This window comes from Manacus vitellinus, unplaced genomic scaffold (assembly GCF_001715985.3).
Source record: "Manacus vitellinus isolate BGI_N305 unplaced genomic scaffold, ASM171598v3 scaffold_6_pilon, whole genome shotgun sequence".
Lineage (NCBI taxonomy): Eukaryota > Metazoa > Chordata > Aves > Passeriformes > Pipridae > Manacus > Manacus vitellinus.
The window spans coordinates 10,976,842-10,992,632 of record NW_021940750.1 but is presented as its reverse complement, the minus strand read 5'-3'; the positions used below and the strand labels follow the sequence as shown (position 1 = coordinate 10,992,632).

General features: G+C 34.7%; 1 protein-coding gene across 2 annotated transcripts in view; it reads left to right on the top strand.

Moving 5' to 3' along the window:
* The window catches only part of RYR3 (ryanodine receptor 3), a 212,879-nt gene that overhangs the window by 190,599 nt on the left and 6,489 nt on the right, over positions 1 to 15,791 (top strand). For both annotated transcript variants that reach the window (XM_018082300.2, XM_018082301.2), the window contains exons 90-99: positions 2,424 to 2,482; positions 3,721 to 3,889; positions 4,532 to 4,618; positions 6,457 to 6,654; positions 7,226 to 7,356; positions 10,328 to 10,370; positions 10,943 to 11,070; positions 11,988 to 12,048; positions 13,318 to 13,464; positions 15,285 to 15,419. In XM_018082300.2, the coding sequence (XP_017937789.1) occupies positions 2,424 to 2,482; positions 3,721 to 3,889; positions 4,532 to 4,618; positions 6,457 to 6,654; positions 7,226 to 7,356; positions 10,328 to 10,370; positions 10,943 to 11,070; positions 11,988 to 12,048; positions 13,318 to 13,464; positions 15,285 to 15,419 (1,158 nt within the window). The remainder of the gene's footprint in view (positions 1 to 2,423; positions 2,483 to 3,720; positions 3,890 to 4,531; positions 4,619 to 6,456; positions 6,655 to 7,225; positions 7,357 to 10,327; positions 10,371 to 10,942; positions 11,071 to 11,987; positions 12,049 to 13,317; positions 13,465 to 15,284; positions 15,420 to 15,791) is intronic.

Here is a 15,791-nt window from a genome sequence, read left to right as displayed (position 1 = left end):
AAAATCCTTAAAAATTAGTCTTTAAAAATCATTTAGCATAAATGTAATGTGATTGGTATTTAAAAATACTATTTTAACTAAAGAATCTCAGTAAGTGTGCTTGGTATTCTAAATACCTTAGTATTTTCTTCAACAGTGGTTGAAGTAAACATTTTAATTCAAATCTGAATAAACATTTTAGAATTTTCTTTGCTTTACTTTGATTTATACATTTCTCAGAGATGTGTTTGTAGCTATTGATAAAAATCCTCAGTAATTTTTGCAAATACTTCCAGTCATTAATGTGAAGTCAGTTGTGCAATTTATCCAGCTTTTACCTGTAGTATGTTATCTAGTGAAACTCACTAATATAATTTTAATAATTATATAAACTAATTATATAGTACAGAAATCACTATTCACAGTGTGTATATAAATGGTTCACGTAATCCAGTGAGAGCACTAGATATAACTAAGTGGAACTCAAAGTAGAAACAGCAATGTAAGAATCAAAAACTCCCTTCAGGAAATCATATGTCTTTCTTAGGCATCTGCAATGATAAAATTTACACAGATTGATAGACATAAAAATTCACCTCTATATACTGGAAAAGCAACTGTGTAATAATAAGGCCAATGACATTACTACATAGCCAGAGAAACTGCAAAATAATCTAGGAATTGTATATGATGAAGACTGTTAGCACTTAGTTTTTAATGTGAAGTTACATAGGAATCTGTGCTGAGAGCTGTGTGGGTTCAGAAATGATAAAATTTATCACAGTTTTCTGATAAATCTAAGTTATTGGTAGCAGTAAAATCAAGAGCCAACTACAAAGTTGCCTTAAAATAGCATATAAAAATCAGTGATGTATGTGGGACAAAAAGTTATAATTTTATGTGTAAAATTTTGCATTTTGAGCTCATTGCTACTGTTTGGGTATGAAATCTTGGGAATATAATAGAGTTGTATAACAGTATCAGTTCAATGAAAATGTCAATCAAGCAAACTGAAATTCTGAATTGTTGAGAAAGGAATAGACAGAGGAAAACTCCAGAATATTACTATGCTTCATGAACCTATCTGTGTCTTGAAGACCAGGTTTCTTCATTTTGAAAATAATGTGGTAAAACTGAATAAGGTTCAGTGAAGGTCGGCAAGATATCAAAACTCGACATGGAAAAAATCTTGTGTATGGAATTAAGTAGTTTAAGACTCTTCAGCCTGGAAAAGAGAAAATTGAGAGACCATATGATAGAGGGATGGAAAGGATGGATAGGGATTTATGCATTCATCTACCACCCTACCCCTTAAAAGAACCAGGCATCATCAAATTATCTCTGAATTACCCTCCACCAGCTTGAGATCTTAGAGGACACTCATTGTAAGAGAGTTACAAATGCATTGTTTACTAGATGAGGTTCCACAGATATCCGTGAGATACCCAAGGCAAGATCAATTTAATAAATTCTTTCATGAATCTTTTTCCTAAGTGTCTGCAAGAGACAGGCATCCAAATGAGTAGTGGGGCAAATACAGATAACTGTATTTAGGTATTAACAAGAAAAGTAGGACCAATAGACAATTGCTGTCTAAGCACTTCAGGAGAATATAGAAGAGGATTAAGAGTTAAGACAGGTTTTTGCAAGAGGGAATGGAAACAAATTTAGGCACTTGAGATTCCTTTGTGACTCTAGGACTTCAGGGCCTGCATCTCTTTGATTTCCACTGAAGCTTCCACTTTCAAACTGCATTTGAAATTAGTTACTTTGATCTTGTAATATGAAGCCTGAAGGTGTTTGACATCCAGGCCCCAGCTTCTTTGCTGCAGTTAGCCATCTGTAAAATTGTATATTGGTTTTTCCTTATCTCAAGGGAATGTTGTAAGCACGTACTTAGGAGGGTTGTGAGGTGTGCTGGTAAAGGTTTAATGAACCATCAGCCCAGCTAAGATAAACAGCTTGGAGAAAACATTGTGTAAGTAGAAGTTGTTTAAGTATTTGTCTGTTTTCAATTGCATCACTTGATCATGACCAAGTAATTGGGTGTTATAATATCTAATAATTACATAGATTTTTTTTCAGATTTTTGATGATAACATTAATATATTTTTTTTTCATATTTGGAAAGAGGCAGATACCTTCATCCTCAGTTGGTTACATGATCTGTCTGATCACATATATAATCAAGTTGTTCAGTCAGCTGGACTAGTTAGAGTATTGATAATACTATACTGAAAAAGGCTATCAGAATAATTTCTGTCATTTTCACTGTTAAAATACAGCCTGAGCTGCCTATTTTTTAAGAATCTAACTCCTTAAAAGTGCTAAGTGGTATAAAAAATATTACTAATTATTTTATTTGTTTCTTAGAAGACAGTAACAAAAGTTACCAGAATTTTATTTGAATGGATTGATTTTGACATTTAAAATACTTTTTGCAGATATCTGAAATTGCAAAAGAAGCTGGAACACAAAGAAAAGCAGAAGCTGAGAAGGCTGAGTAAGTCCGTTTTAAAAAATTCCTGTTTAATTCCTTGCTACTTCCTATTGCTAGATTATTTGGCCAGAAAGAATGCAAGCAATGCTCAGTATTCAAAGCACTTTATGTACACTTTGTCTCATCAGTATTTTGAAAATACACTAAGAGGTATATACACTAAATATTTTTGAAAATATACTAAAGGGTAGCAGACCATCTCAGTGGGCAACAAAATGGTAATCTGATTTTGTGGCCCTTGACAATTCTGCATATATAAATCTGTGGTCACTATCTTTTTAAAAATTCCCATAACTACCTTTAAAAATGAGTACCAGTCTTGAAAAGAACTCTGCAACTTGTCAGTACTGCTATTTACACTTCTCCTACTACCTACTATAATTTTCATGCAACAATATCAGATCATTAAAACACAAGATGTAACTAACCCAACCATACTTATTTATTGCTCTTTTATCTGTTCTTGATTTGTGAACTTGATAGCAAATGCATTCCTTTGTCCAGTCATCCTATATGTGACTGCCTTATTAAAATTTTTCAAAATACTTACCTTGCTCTAGCAGCATCCTACTTTTAAGGGGCATGCTGTCTGCCTGAACATGCAGCCACATTGTAGGCTTGCAGACTGATGGATGCCCTTAAAATATTTGTAGATACACACAAAATATCTCCTAGAGATTCTTACACATTCAAAAGCTATACATAATTTTCTTCTTTTTTTTTTCTCTTCCATTTTGCTTCATGTTTAAAATATTTACTTCAGTCATTTATCTTTCTCCTCCTATCTGCCAAAGTGAATTTTTTTAAGTGTGCCATTAGGGTCAATAACGAGGTAGGGGTCAGTCTCTTCTAGGCAACCAGTGACAGAAGGGGAAATGGCCTCAAGCTGTGCCAGGGGAGGTTCAGGTTGAACATCAAAAAGAATTTCTTCACAGAAAGAGTGATTAAACATCAGAATGGGCTGCCCAAAGAGGTGGTGGAGTCACCATCCCTGGAGGTGTTTAAAAGACTGGATGTGGCACTTAGTGCCTCGGTCCAGTTGACGTGGTGGTGTTGGGTCGTAGATTGGACTTGATGGTCTCAGAAGTCTTTTCAAACCTAACTCATTCTGTGATTTTTTCTCCCAGTATCAAAACTAACTTTCAAAACCAGACTTTCTAAACTCAAATTCCTTCTAAATGAAAGTATTTACAATACAGAAGTTTGGCTAGGCATTTTTGTTTAGATAACCTTTCTTCTAGCATGGAAGATGGTGAGAAACAAGATAAAGCAAAGGAAGTACAACCTGAGCAGGTCGAAGAGGGAAAAATGAAGAAGAAGAAGCGAAGGCATGGACAAAAAATTGAGAAACCTGAGGCTGTTATGGCTAACTTCTTCAAAGCTTTGGAAATTTATCAAACAAAAATGCTTGTAAGTTTGTCTTAAATTCTTTAGTCACTGAATTTTTATTTATGCATATGGAACCTTTGTTTGATATCGAAGGGAGAAATGTCATCATAAAAGGAACATTGGCAAGAGTTTTCAGATGACTGGCTCTATTCGGTCTCTTGTGATTTTTGTAGTACTTCATAGAGTTATCTAAAGTGTTTCTGTGTTTAATTTCTCCTATCTTGGTCTAACAGGACAGATTAGCCTTTTGAGCTCCTTGTTAGGAGCTCTCTTTTTTCCATAATCTAATTTCTAGAATCTGTACTTCTATTAGCTATAAGATTTATCTTTGTTCTTAAAACCATCAAATGTTGAATTCTCTGAAACCTTGTCAATTAGTTTATTCCAGTTATCTAGCATCTTTCTGGACTTCTTTCTAGAAAGTTTTCATTAATATTCTATTTCAGTCTTCTTTGACTTACAATTTTAAGGCCATTACTTTTAATTCCATTCACCATGAAATGGGAGAACAGGCTGCCAAGAAATGCCCTTGCTCGTTATAAGTGGTGTATGAAGGCAACACAATTATATATTTAATTTCTTAAAAACCTTGCTACCTCCTTTTCTTATCTTGATGTTACCTACAGGCCACCATTAATTCTTTTTTTTTTTTTTTACTTTCAGCACTACTTGGCAAGAAATTTTTATAACTTAAGATTTCTTGCTCTATTTGTTGCATTTGCCATCAATTTTATTCTTCTATTTTACAAGGTAAGGTTATGCATTGTTCTTTAAATATTTTTTGTTAGTTCCAAAGGAATATTTGATGATGGTTTCAAGGCTTGTTTAATAAAGCCATTATTACAAGCCTTTAAACATGAACTAAAGCATTTGTATATGAAGTAGTTAAAAAAAAATCTGAAAGTTTGTAACTATTCAGGGTTTATTTTATTCAGGAGGAATGAAAAGAGATTTATTTAATTTCTCCTGCATGTGTTTCTAGGCATGTGTTTCTAGGCACTTTTTCATTTAGTCACCTAAGTCTGTTATTGTTTGGATTGTTAATCTTCTTGAGGGAAATTTGAAATTGCTTAAAATAATTCAAATGTCAAAACTGTTGAATTTTTTATTTCATTTGTTCTAAAGAGAGACTTCAGTTGATCTGATTATTCTCATTGATTTCTTTTTTTCTTTTTCATGGTAGGCTACAGTTCTTTTTTTACATCACTGATGAAGAAGGTTATACATTCATGCCTTAATCTCAGAGGTGCACCTGAATCTGGAGTTGTTTCAGGTTCTGGTGTACAACACGGTGATACAAAGTAGAATATCTTCAGCAGCCTCCACTGATTTTTTTCATGAATCTTCACAAGCTCTATTCATGGAAAAGATTAGAATTCAGTGAAGAAAACTCACATTCATAAAAGTCTCATTTTTCCCCTTTCTATACAGATTTGTATAGAAAATCTATACAGATTTGTATAGAAAAGTCCTGATTTATCCTGAAATCTGACTCTTTCGATTTTCCCCTCCTAGATATAGAATGAAATACATCATATGTTTTCCAGTATTACATTTTCCAGTTCTGTTGCTTACAGCCAAAAACTTCAAATACAAAAGCAGGTGGCTGAACCTTCAGTGTAGAAGTAACTAAGTCCTGATCTCAAATATCTTAAATGCAACTCCTGTAACACAATTACAATCTTGGAGGAAGGGCAGGTAAAGACACAAAAAGGGCAGAAGGTATGTGCACCATTCCTGGAGAAAGACTGTCAGGGTTATTTAGGGCATCCTTCTTGCCTCTTTCTTCCCTTCCCGTAGGGCTAGAGAAGAAAGATGGACTTAAGTATCTACGCAGAGTTCTGCTTTTGTCTATGCCAGTCCTTTTGTCCCCATTCTCTTCTTTTCATTGAGTCTTGTGGGTGACAACCCATTCTGTTGCAGAGCAAGGACAAAAGTTTGTGTCTATCATTACAAGTCCATCTGTCATAAATAGGAAAGGGTCAGTGCAAGTGAAACAGGACTGAATAGAACTTCAGCTTTCAGATAAAGCTGTCAAAAAAGGGCCCTTAGGGCTTTTATTTTAAAGGCCAGGTTTTTAAAGTCACTGGAAGAATTTAGGGCAGTATTTCAGTTTTATGGCTGATTAAATACTGTATATAGTTTGTAAGCCCTAAACTGAGTTATGAAATAAAAATTTGTGGACAATGTACACGTTCATAACATGAAAACTTTGTTTCTTCCTAGACTTTAGTTATCAGAAAAAATGTAGATTACAAAACAAACCCTAAATTCAGACCTACTAGATAACCCTGTCATTCCTTGGTTCTGACAAGAAAACGTTTTTTTTGCACAACATTTTCATTGATTGATTTAGTTTTGCTATGGCATTGTTAGAGGACAGGTTTTTAAACTGCCTGTATTTGCTTTTTCTAGATTTTCTTTTTAATGACATGACATGATCTAGAGACTGTTAAAATGAAGGACATTTAAAGCTAATGTTCTATAATCTTCCTCTGAGCAGGCTTTGCAAACATCATTTGTCACTAGAGAAAGGAAAAAGCTTTTAAGTTTTTTGTGTGTTTTCAATATGCTTGAATTTTTCTCAGGTGACAGAAGAACCACTTGATGAAGTAGAGGAAGACTCTAATCTCTGGAATTCTTTTGCTGAAGAAGAAGAAGAGGAGGGCATGGTCTTTTTTGTTTTAGAAGAAAGTACAGGCTACATGGCACCTGCTCTCAGAGCGTTGGCAGTTATTCATACTATCATCTCCTTTGTCTGTGTGATTGGATACTATTGCTTAAAGGCAAGTTCTTAACCTTACTACTAATCTATTATTTGATAAACAACACTGGCTATGTCCCAAAGTGATTGTTGGTGCCAGTACTGGCAGTATTTATACCTCGTTGTTTACAAATTCTCACTATTCAATATGTAAATGTTTTCTTTGTGTACTCTGTCTCCCAGAAATGTAGTTATCTTTCTTCTTAGCAGTGTGTGTGTGTTTTGGATTTGTGGTCAAACTAGTGCTGGTAACACAGTCACCCTTTGGTTATTGCTGAACAGTGTTGCACAGTGTGAAGGCTCCCTTTGCTTTACCCACTCTGTGCATCAGCAAGCATGTTGGCCGGAGTCACAGCCAGGACAGCTGACCTGAACAAAATACTGATATTCCATGCCATGTAACACCATGCTCAGCAATAAAAAGTCTGGGTGTGGGAGGGTTGGGCTTGGCCATTGCTCAGAGGCTGGTTAGACATTGATCTGCTTGCAGGAGGTTCTAGTGTGACATTTGGTGTTACACAGCATTATAAAGAGTACTATAGGTACCAAAAATACATAAATCATGACATAGATGTCCACTGTCATTTTCACAGGTCCCTTTGGTGGTATTCAAGAGGGAAAAGGAGGTAGCTAGAAAGCTGGAATTTGATGGCCTGTACATAACTGAACAGCCAACTGAAGATGATATTAAAGGACAGTGGGATCGCCTCGTTATAAATACTCCGTATGTAAAATCAAATGATTATATGTGAACTGTTTATAAATATTATAGCTCATTAAGCCACTGATCTAGAACTTTCCTGTCTACTTGCCACTTAGTTCATCTAAAAGAAAGGCAATTAGCACCTTATATTAGATGCTACAGTAGTAGATTCTAATGTGAAATCCCATATTATCTATTTATTTATTACTATCATAACATATATATTCCACCTCCTTTTCATTTTCCAGGATTTCCAAGGATTATGCATCTTACCTCACAATGTCTCTCCAAGACATTTCCCATATTAGTTGCTATTGAAAAAGTTTTAAAAAGATAACTTCCACCCTTTCCAGTTACTCAATTTCACTTGTATAGCAATACTCTCCTGCCTTTCCCACAACTTGCTCAAAAAAACCTGTATATGACAGGAGAGTAAATCAAGTGAAAAATATCAGTCCCAGAATTTGAGTAGGTATGATAGGAATTGCTGTCAGATTGTAGGCATTAGCAAACACTGTAGTAGTCATGCACAAAAAATCATCTGCTGTTCTGTGAGTGAATGGTACAAGGGTAGGAAAAAAAAAACCAGAAAAATATCAGTAAACTGCAGAGATTTGTAGAAGTGACACAGACAAATATAGCTAGTCAACTCTCTTCCCTTAAAAGAATGTCTTATCTATAGGCTATTTTTCAGAATTTCCTTTTTCAAAATAAATTGAATCATGTTATGGTACTAGTATACCTAGACTTAAATTCCTGTCTTTTCCTAATAGTATCATAATTTAAGGACAATGAAAGAAAGCAGGAAAACAACAAAGTTATTTACAAGTCACAGACTAGTTGTGGCTAGTATGTAAAAGTATAAAAACAAGTCAGCAAAAATAATCAACTCTATGCATCAGAGTGACAATATGCTGCCAAATATCCAAAATATGTATATTGTCAGTCATACTCAATTTTTGTACACTATAAATAGTGGCCTTAAAACCATCATTAAAATTAAAGCAGTGAAGAGCAATGACAAGCAGTGTTTCTCTGGGTCTGTACTGTGTCAGGCACTGTTTAACATTGTCAGTGGCATGGACAGTGGGACCAAGTGCACCCTCAGCAAGTTTGCTGGTGACACCAAGATGTGCCCATGTCAAGGGTGTCGGAACGAGAGGATCTTTAAGGTCCCTTCCAACTATGATTCTACCATTTGAATCTCTAAAATACCAGAAATTCTTTGTTTTCCACACCTAAAATTTAAGAATTTTCTTTAATTTCAGTCAGCAATATGGACTAGCACATATTATTAAAGTTACAACAGAGGGTAGAGCTTGCTTAGTTTCCAACCAGCTTCTTTCACTATTGATTGCAAGCTATGTAGATATCCAGTAAGTTTATCTTCAATAAAAAGATTCATGAATTAATGAAATATATTTTTCTCTTAACCCTAATGACACAGGGTTCAGTCTGTTCTCAGCATGTTGCACTGTCTACCAAAGCTGATTAAGGCTAATTTAAGTAGGCTAATCCTTCCCTCTCATGTGAACTGAGTCTAGAGTTTTAATGCAGCTATTGTACCATCAGAATAATCACTGCTGGAGGGTACCCAGTGCTCTGTACATACTGAAATGTACTTTCTGTAAGTGAAAAAAGTAATTAAAAATGCAAAAGGGGTACCCTAATGGATGCAGTGTGATTAGATGTTTATGGTAAAAGAGATAGACAGAAGCTGGCTACACTAAGACATACTTTGCTTAAAAGCCTGAGAAATCAAGAAAAGAAACAATACAGAGCATTGGACTAGAATATACCATCTGAGTCACTAGAACCATTTGTCTTTATCTGGAGTAATTTCATTTAGAATTCCAAATCAGAAAGGTAAAAAATTGAGCATACTAGTTGGGAAGTTTGCCTCACATCCCAGCACTACAATGTTCTGGAATCTCATTTTTCTGGTGCTAACACTTACTTTATTTTATCAATACCGTCCTTTAGTTTAAGTAGTTATTGTTCCCTTTTATGTTTCTGCATATTTTCTCAACTCAATGTTACTTCCAGGAAATGGGGAGAGAAAAATCTTATACTTTGTAGTATTTCCTGCTAATTGGCATTCTTCAAAACAGACATAATATACAGTAGGACCACTACAATGAGAAATTCCTGGGCACTGCAATTCATAAGACAGTTCAAGAACAGTATTTTTTATGATCAAGTTGAAGATCAAAGAAACATCACTGATAAGAAAAAACACTATCTTTTTTTCTTGCGGGTCAAAGTTGATGTATTACTTTGTGTCTAAGATCTCTCCTGCATAAAACCAGTTGCTTATTGAAGCATCATGATTGCTTATTACTCTCAAAAAAAGCAGAGAATTTTCAATATAGATACCCTGACAGCTCTTTAATATTTAAGATTTACTGCTCCATTTCTTTCTTCTAGGTATACACAACAGCTTTTCTTTTAATTATTAGTGTGGGCATTGTCGCTCAGAGGCAGATGATGCAAAATGCTCTTTAGGGGAACAGTCTTGTGGCTTTAGAATTATAAACAGTTTTTACTGTGTCTTGTCTGGGATGTCAAAACCAGTGACAACATGACACATGTGAGAACAAGATTACCACTAACCCCCGGCTTTGGCAAACGATCTTTTTCAATTTTGGGGGGGCTTTTAATATTTTTTTCTTTTATTTTGTGTTGGCAAATTGTCCACTGTTTCACAAGTGTTCAGTGACTATTTGAAATTAAATCTACTGAACTTAAAAAATTATTTGTGCTTCAAGACTCTCTTATTTTCATCTGAAAATCATTGCCTGGTTTGATTTTTATGGCTAGGAGCAATAAAGTATTTATTTAGGAGATGAATGATATTGAAGGGCAGTGAGTGAATGAAATTACAGCAAAATCTGCAGTGATCAGGAACATGGTATTTTCTCTTTTTTCATTGTTTCTTAATTTTCCCCTAACAAGTTCAATAACTTGAAATATCTTTGCCTTATCTATATAGGTCCTTCCCTAACAATTACTGGGACAAATTTGTAAAACGGAAGGTAGGTTTTTTATATTTCTATTATGTTAAGTCATAGCAATAAATGACTATTTGGTTAATTTGGATATCTGTGTGATATTCTCCTGCACACATAAATATACAAATAACTGAGAACTGAAATTTGTTTTATGGAAGTCATTGTTGTGTTAAATGTCTTTTTGAACAGGCAGCTGCAGCGTAGGTGGGAAGAGGGAGGAAGACAGAAGGCTGTAGTTTCCTTCCTAGACTCAGATATTTGAAATAACTTTGTACTGTCAATCAGCCAGCAGGTCTAATTTACAGTCATTGTCATCTTTAGGATACAAAGCCCCCTCATCCCCCTAAAAAAAGAAAAACATGCCAGCTTAAATGACAGCAAATTATACATAAGCTTTCAGATAATAGCCTTTAATGCTTCTATTTTTCTTTTTTATGCTCCCCCCCCACCTGGCCTCCTGGGAGTTCTGACTGTTCTAGTAGTGTTAATTGTGAAAGACCTTTTCTTTTTTAATTCCTGACAACTACTGGCCTAAAGTAGGGTGAATGTCACAAAGGACCTTCTCTGAGAAAAAGCTTCTCTTCTTCCATTTTTAGGTTATTAACAAGTACGGAGACTTATATGGAGCAGAGCGCATTGCAGAACTTTTGGGTTTGGACAAAAGTGCCCTCGATTTTAGTCCAGTGGAAGAGAGTGAACCAGAAGAGGCATCTCTTGTATCATGGTATGACTTCTGACCTTCACAGACAAGTTATGTGTTGGTATAACTTTACCATCAAAGATAAAAATGGATTTTATATTGAAACTGTAGTGATGTTTTCCTCAGCATGGAAAACTCAAATGGAGAAGATTTCCTAGTGTGGAAGTAAACTTAAAAAGCTTTTTGTTCGTTCTAAAACATACTTGTGTTATAAAAGTAAGAAAAAAATCCATGAGTTTATGCTGATTTATACAGCTGGGCACTCTTTTATTTTAAACAATAATTAATGCAGTATTTAAAGTTTTTACAACAGAGTTTATAAACCAAAGGACAGAAAAAGTAATGATAAAAAATATGTAGATTCCAGGTGTCTAGAAAAAATTCATAGATGTTTTCCTGACTTAATCTGTCAGTGAAGACAAGTGTATGAAAGTGTCCCAGTCTCAAGTGATTCAGGCTCCTACAAGAGTTTGGTTTCCTTGATATTTAAGACACACAAGAAAGATTTCCCTTTGCATGCCATCTAATGGCTAATAAAATATTTAGAATCTTGCAGAAGGCATTAGCTTTTCTCTTGGTTATTCTGGCAACATTTTACACTAGACAGACCACTTACCTCTCAAATTCAAGCAGTCTGGGTTCCAGATGTCACTATTTTTGACATACATTCTAATTTTTTAAGTCTGGAATATGGCAGTGTCACTCCTACTGAAATTGTTTCACCAGTTTCAGTGGTCTAGAAACTCTTTATAGGTGCTCAGAAGTAATGAATACTCTGAAAAATGAAGCACCTGCCTCACTCTAAAAAAAATGAACTGTTAAAGTACATCACCACCTTCAGAAACAAATGTGAAGTGCTAAACCTGGTTTGCTGTTTATAAACACAGAATTCAATACTTAATTTTGACATTTTTGTATTTCAAAAATTTTGTATTTCCTAGGTTAAGCTCCATTGATACAAAGTACCACATTTGGAAGCTTGGAGTTGTCTTCACTGATAATGTGAGTATTTTAGCCTAGAATAATATGCTTTAATTTACTCTAAACACGATTGTATGTTTTCCACTATATGCTTTTATTTTAAACAACCATACATAAATAACATTCCATTAGAGAGAGATTTTAAAATATTTTTTTTCCGTTATGTCAGAATTTTCTTTTTGATTCTAAAGGGCAGTATGCGCCTCCACATCATTGATACAATGTCAGCATTTTGGAAGTTAATGGTACATTCATTTAATTTTGTAGAAATCAACCTAGCAACCAAAGGTGTCTTTTCTAAAATCAAGCACAGTCTACAAAAAGTTATCCTTTTTCATACTTGAATCATGTGTTTTGACATGGCTGACATTCTTTTCTTTCAAACCTTCTCCTTTGAAAGGACCACGTTTATACTAAAATTCCCTTTTTTTTTTTTTGTGAATCCTCTTTTTGCATCCTCTTGAGCAAACAAAAAAGGCAGCCAAAGTAAATCAAGTGAAGATGTATAAATTCCTTGTCCACTAAAATACACTGAGCCATTGTTCTTCAATATAAGCTTTGATGTCAAAGTGGCTTCAGGTTCACTGCTTGTTAAAAGAATAAGCTCTGTTATGTGCCTTAGGTTTTCTGGGTAGTATAGTGCATTATTTATTAAATTAATGGTTTCAAAGGTAGCTCAATAATTATTAAGATAGAGATTGATGTTCCTTGTCCATACCAGTGACAGCGGGCAAATCTCTTTCATTTAGCATCAAGGAGTGATCGTGGGGAGTATTCTCACTAGCATGAAGAATCTACACACACACACAGACTTAGGAGTGCTAGAAATCCCTGCTGTTAAAAAGTGGGACTGAGCTTTTAGAATATAAAGTGATTGACTGGAAGTCATATTTTTCTAGGCTGGTCATGCTAGCTGAGCAGAGCACCATTTATCTTTAAATAAGTTATTAGTACTACCACTCATTGGTTCCTCTATCTATATTTGCCTTCCACATCCCTGCCAGTGCCAGTTGCTGTCAGGATACACATGCTTTTCACATTCTCATGATGTTTAGTTTTGGAGTTGAGCGAGGCTGGTCTCAGCATTCTTCAACAGCAAAAGCAGCATGACGTCCTCCTCTATCACTGGTAATTTTCACAAGTAGGGTAAAGTTTGAGCTTTTTCACCCCTACATAAGCAGTGTCCTGCTACAACAATGTAAGTGACTTTAAAAAAGCTATATTCTGGATCCAATAATGCACATTAGCACCTGCTAACTAACACTCTGCCACTTTTCACTTTCTCTGCAGTCATTTTTATACTTAGCTTGGTACACAACTATGTCTATCCTTGGGCACTACAACAACTTCTTCTTTGCTGCTCATCTGCTGGATATTGCTATGGGTTTTAAGACATTGCGAACTATTTTGTCTTCAGTCACTCACAATGGCAAACAGGTTAGTGCTACATGCTAAGGTTTGAAATTTTGTAAAAGTACTGGAAAAAATTTGTTGTACATAGGAGATATCAAAATGCAATCCATTTTCACAGTCACAGATTTTGATTACGATTGGATTAAAGAATAGATCACATCATGTCTTCTGCAGCACACTTAATACGTTAAATCCTATGAAATGATAATAATCTATACCCACCAAGCACAGATAGATAAAGACGTTTCGTACACAACAGAAATTACATAATTTTAGAAAAATGCAAGAATATTAATTACCTAACCAGTTCTTTCTATATACTCAATGATGAACTGATTGGTGGTAAATAACAGGATTTCCCAATTTCTCCTTAGCTACAGCAGTAATAATGACCTGGGTGCTGAAATTTCAATACTTACCTAGTAAGAATGTCCTCAAAGGTGTGGGCAGGCTGCACTGTGGAGTACATTTATGTGTCACTTTGTCATGCAAAAATCAGTTTAATAAAATGTACTTCCAAAACTAATTGTTGAAATTTGTGCAGGTAATCATTCTCTGATCTCTGAGGACTCTATATTCCTAGCTAGCGTAACAACAAAAACCAAGCTTTACAGTTACTTTTTAATTTACATTTAGGAAATCCAACAGAACTTCCCCAAAGTTTAATTTCAAACATACACATTCCATTCCTTCTCAACTGCAGTAACATATATTCTAAGCCCACTCTTACACCCTGCTATGCTTGTCAAAACATTTTAAATTACATGATGTTTTGGAAGAGGCATAAGAATATCCCCATACAATGTGATGATGTGTATCATCACAAAAACAAATTAAATCTCTAGTTTTATTCCTTTCATTTTACTTCAGGATGACAAAAATCATATTACTTTTAATATAATGCTTGATATATTTTCTTTATGAGTTTTTTTTTAAATGTAATAGCCAAAACTGAGCACAGTTGACAAAACTTTCAACTCAAGACCATGGCTTTTACTTAAATTCTTTACAAGCAAAGATTAGTTTTTCTAATCCTGTTGCTTTTCTTGCTAGTAGATAGGAACACTGAAAGACAGCTGCAGATTCCTGAATTGAAATGTTCACTTTGAGATCTGCTCAAAGTGAAAAATGATGAGCTTGTTGTTCAATACTCTCATGTTTCTTTTAGAAGAGCAATACCAGTTATTGCATTTTTTAAAATACATAGCTTTCAGTAACTCCTCTCCAGGGCCGTATCTTCTAACACCAACTCCAATAAACAATATAATCTAGTCTCATTAACTGCTGAACATTTTCACCTAAGGGTTTTATTTGCTTAAAAGCAGGACTTGGAAATTAATTACACTTTGGTTATCTAAAAAATTTTCCATCCGCTTTATCAATGGATTGCTAACCAGCTTTGGAACAGAAAACAGACTATGATAAGTCATTGTAGGTCCCAATAAGTCCTAGTTGAAATTATTTATCAAATTATAGAAAGGGGTTTATTTTAAACATTTAATTTTTACTGTATATCCAGTGTTCCAAGTTACTAAATTTAACTTTTAAACTAAACATTGCTTCAATGATACAGTTTGCATGCATATAGCTCAGAAAGATGGAAACAACTCCAGTCTTTTGGTACTGTTTTTCCCTTTGATTTTCATGAGAGCAGGGCAAAGTAACAGCTCCATGGTGATCCAAGCAACAGGGAGACTTCAAAGCTATCGTAACTGCTATCTTTAGTTTTTGGGAAAGGTACAATATGATCCATTTTCAATATTTAAGGCAATACATCAAGCTAGCATTTCTCTTCTGACAAAATGAAATTGAAACCTACTTTCATGTCATGTCTCCACACACAGCTTGTTCTTACTGTGGGACTCCTCGCTGTAGTAGTGTACCTTTACACTGTTGTGGCATTCAACTTCTTCCGCAAATTCTACAACAAAAGTGAAGATGAAGATGAACCAGACATGAAATGTGATGACATGATGACGGTAACTAAAACATCACTTGCATGCTTCAAATGTCATCCTGAATTTTCAAATGCATACTTAAAATAGAATGATAAGCCAGGATGGATGTTTTTGTTGTTAAATCCATGGGTCTGTTCTTCTTGATATATGTAATTTTGAAAATATGAATGGTCTTAAAATTCCCTCTGCATTCTCCAGCGCTCTAAACAAAACAGCAAATAGATGACATATAGGAAGATATTCTGGATTTTTCTCCCAAATACTATAGCACATGATTTGCTGCAATGCTTTTAGAGGTGAGGATGGCAAACCCTCAAAGTATGTGGAAGAAATTTCTTGACAAACTAGTCAGATCTGGAAAAAGATGCTGTGCTGTCACAACCCAAATAAACC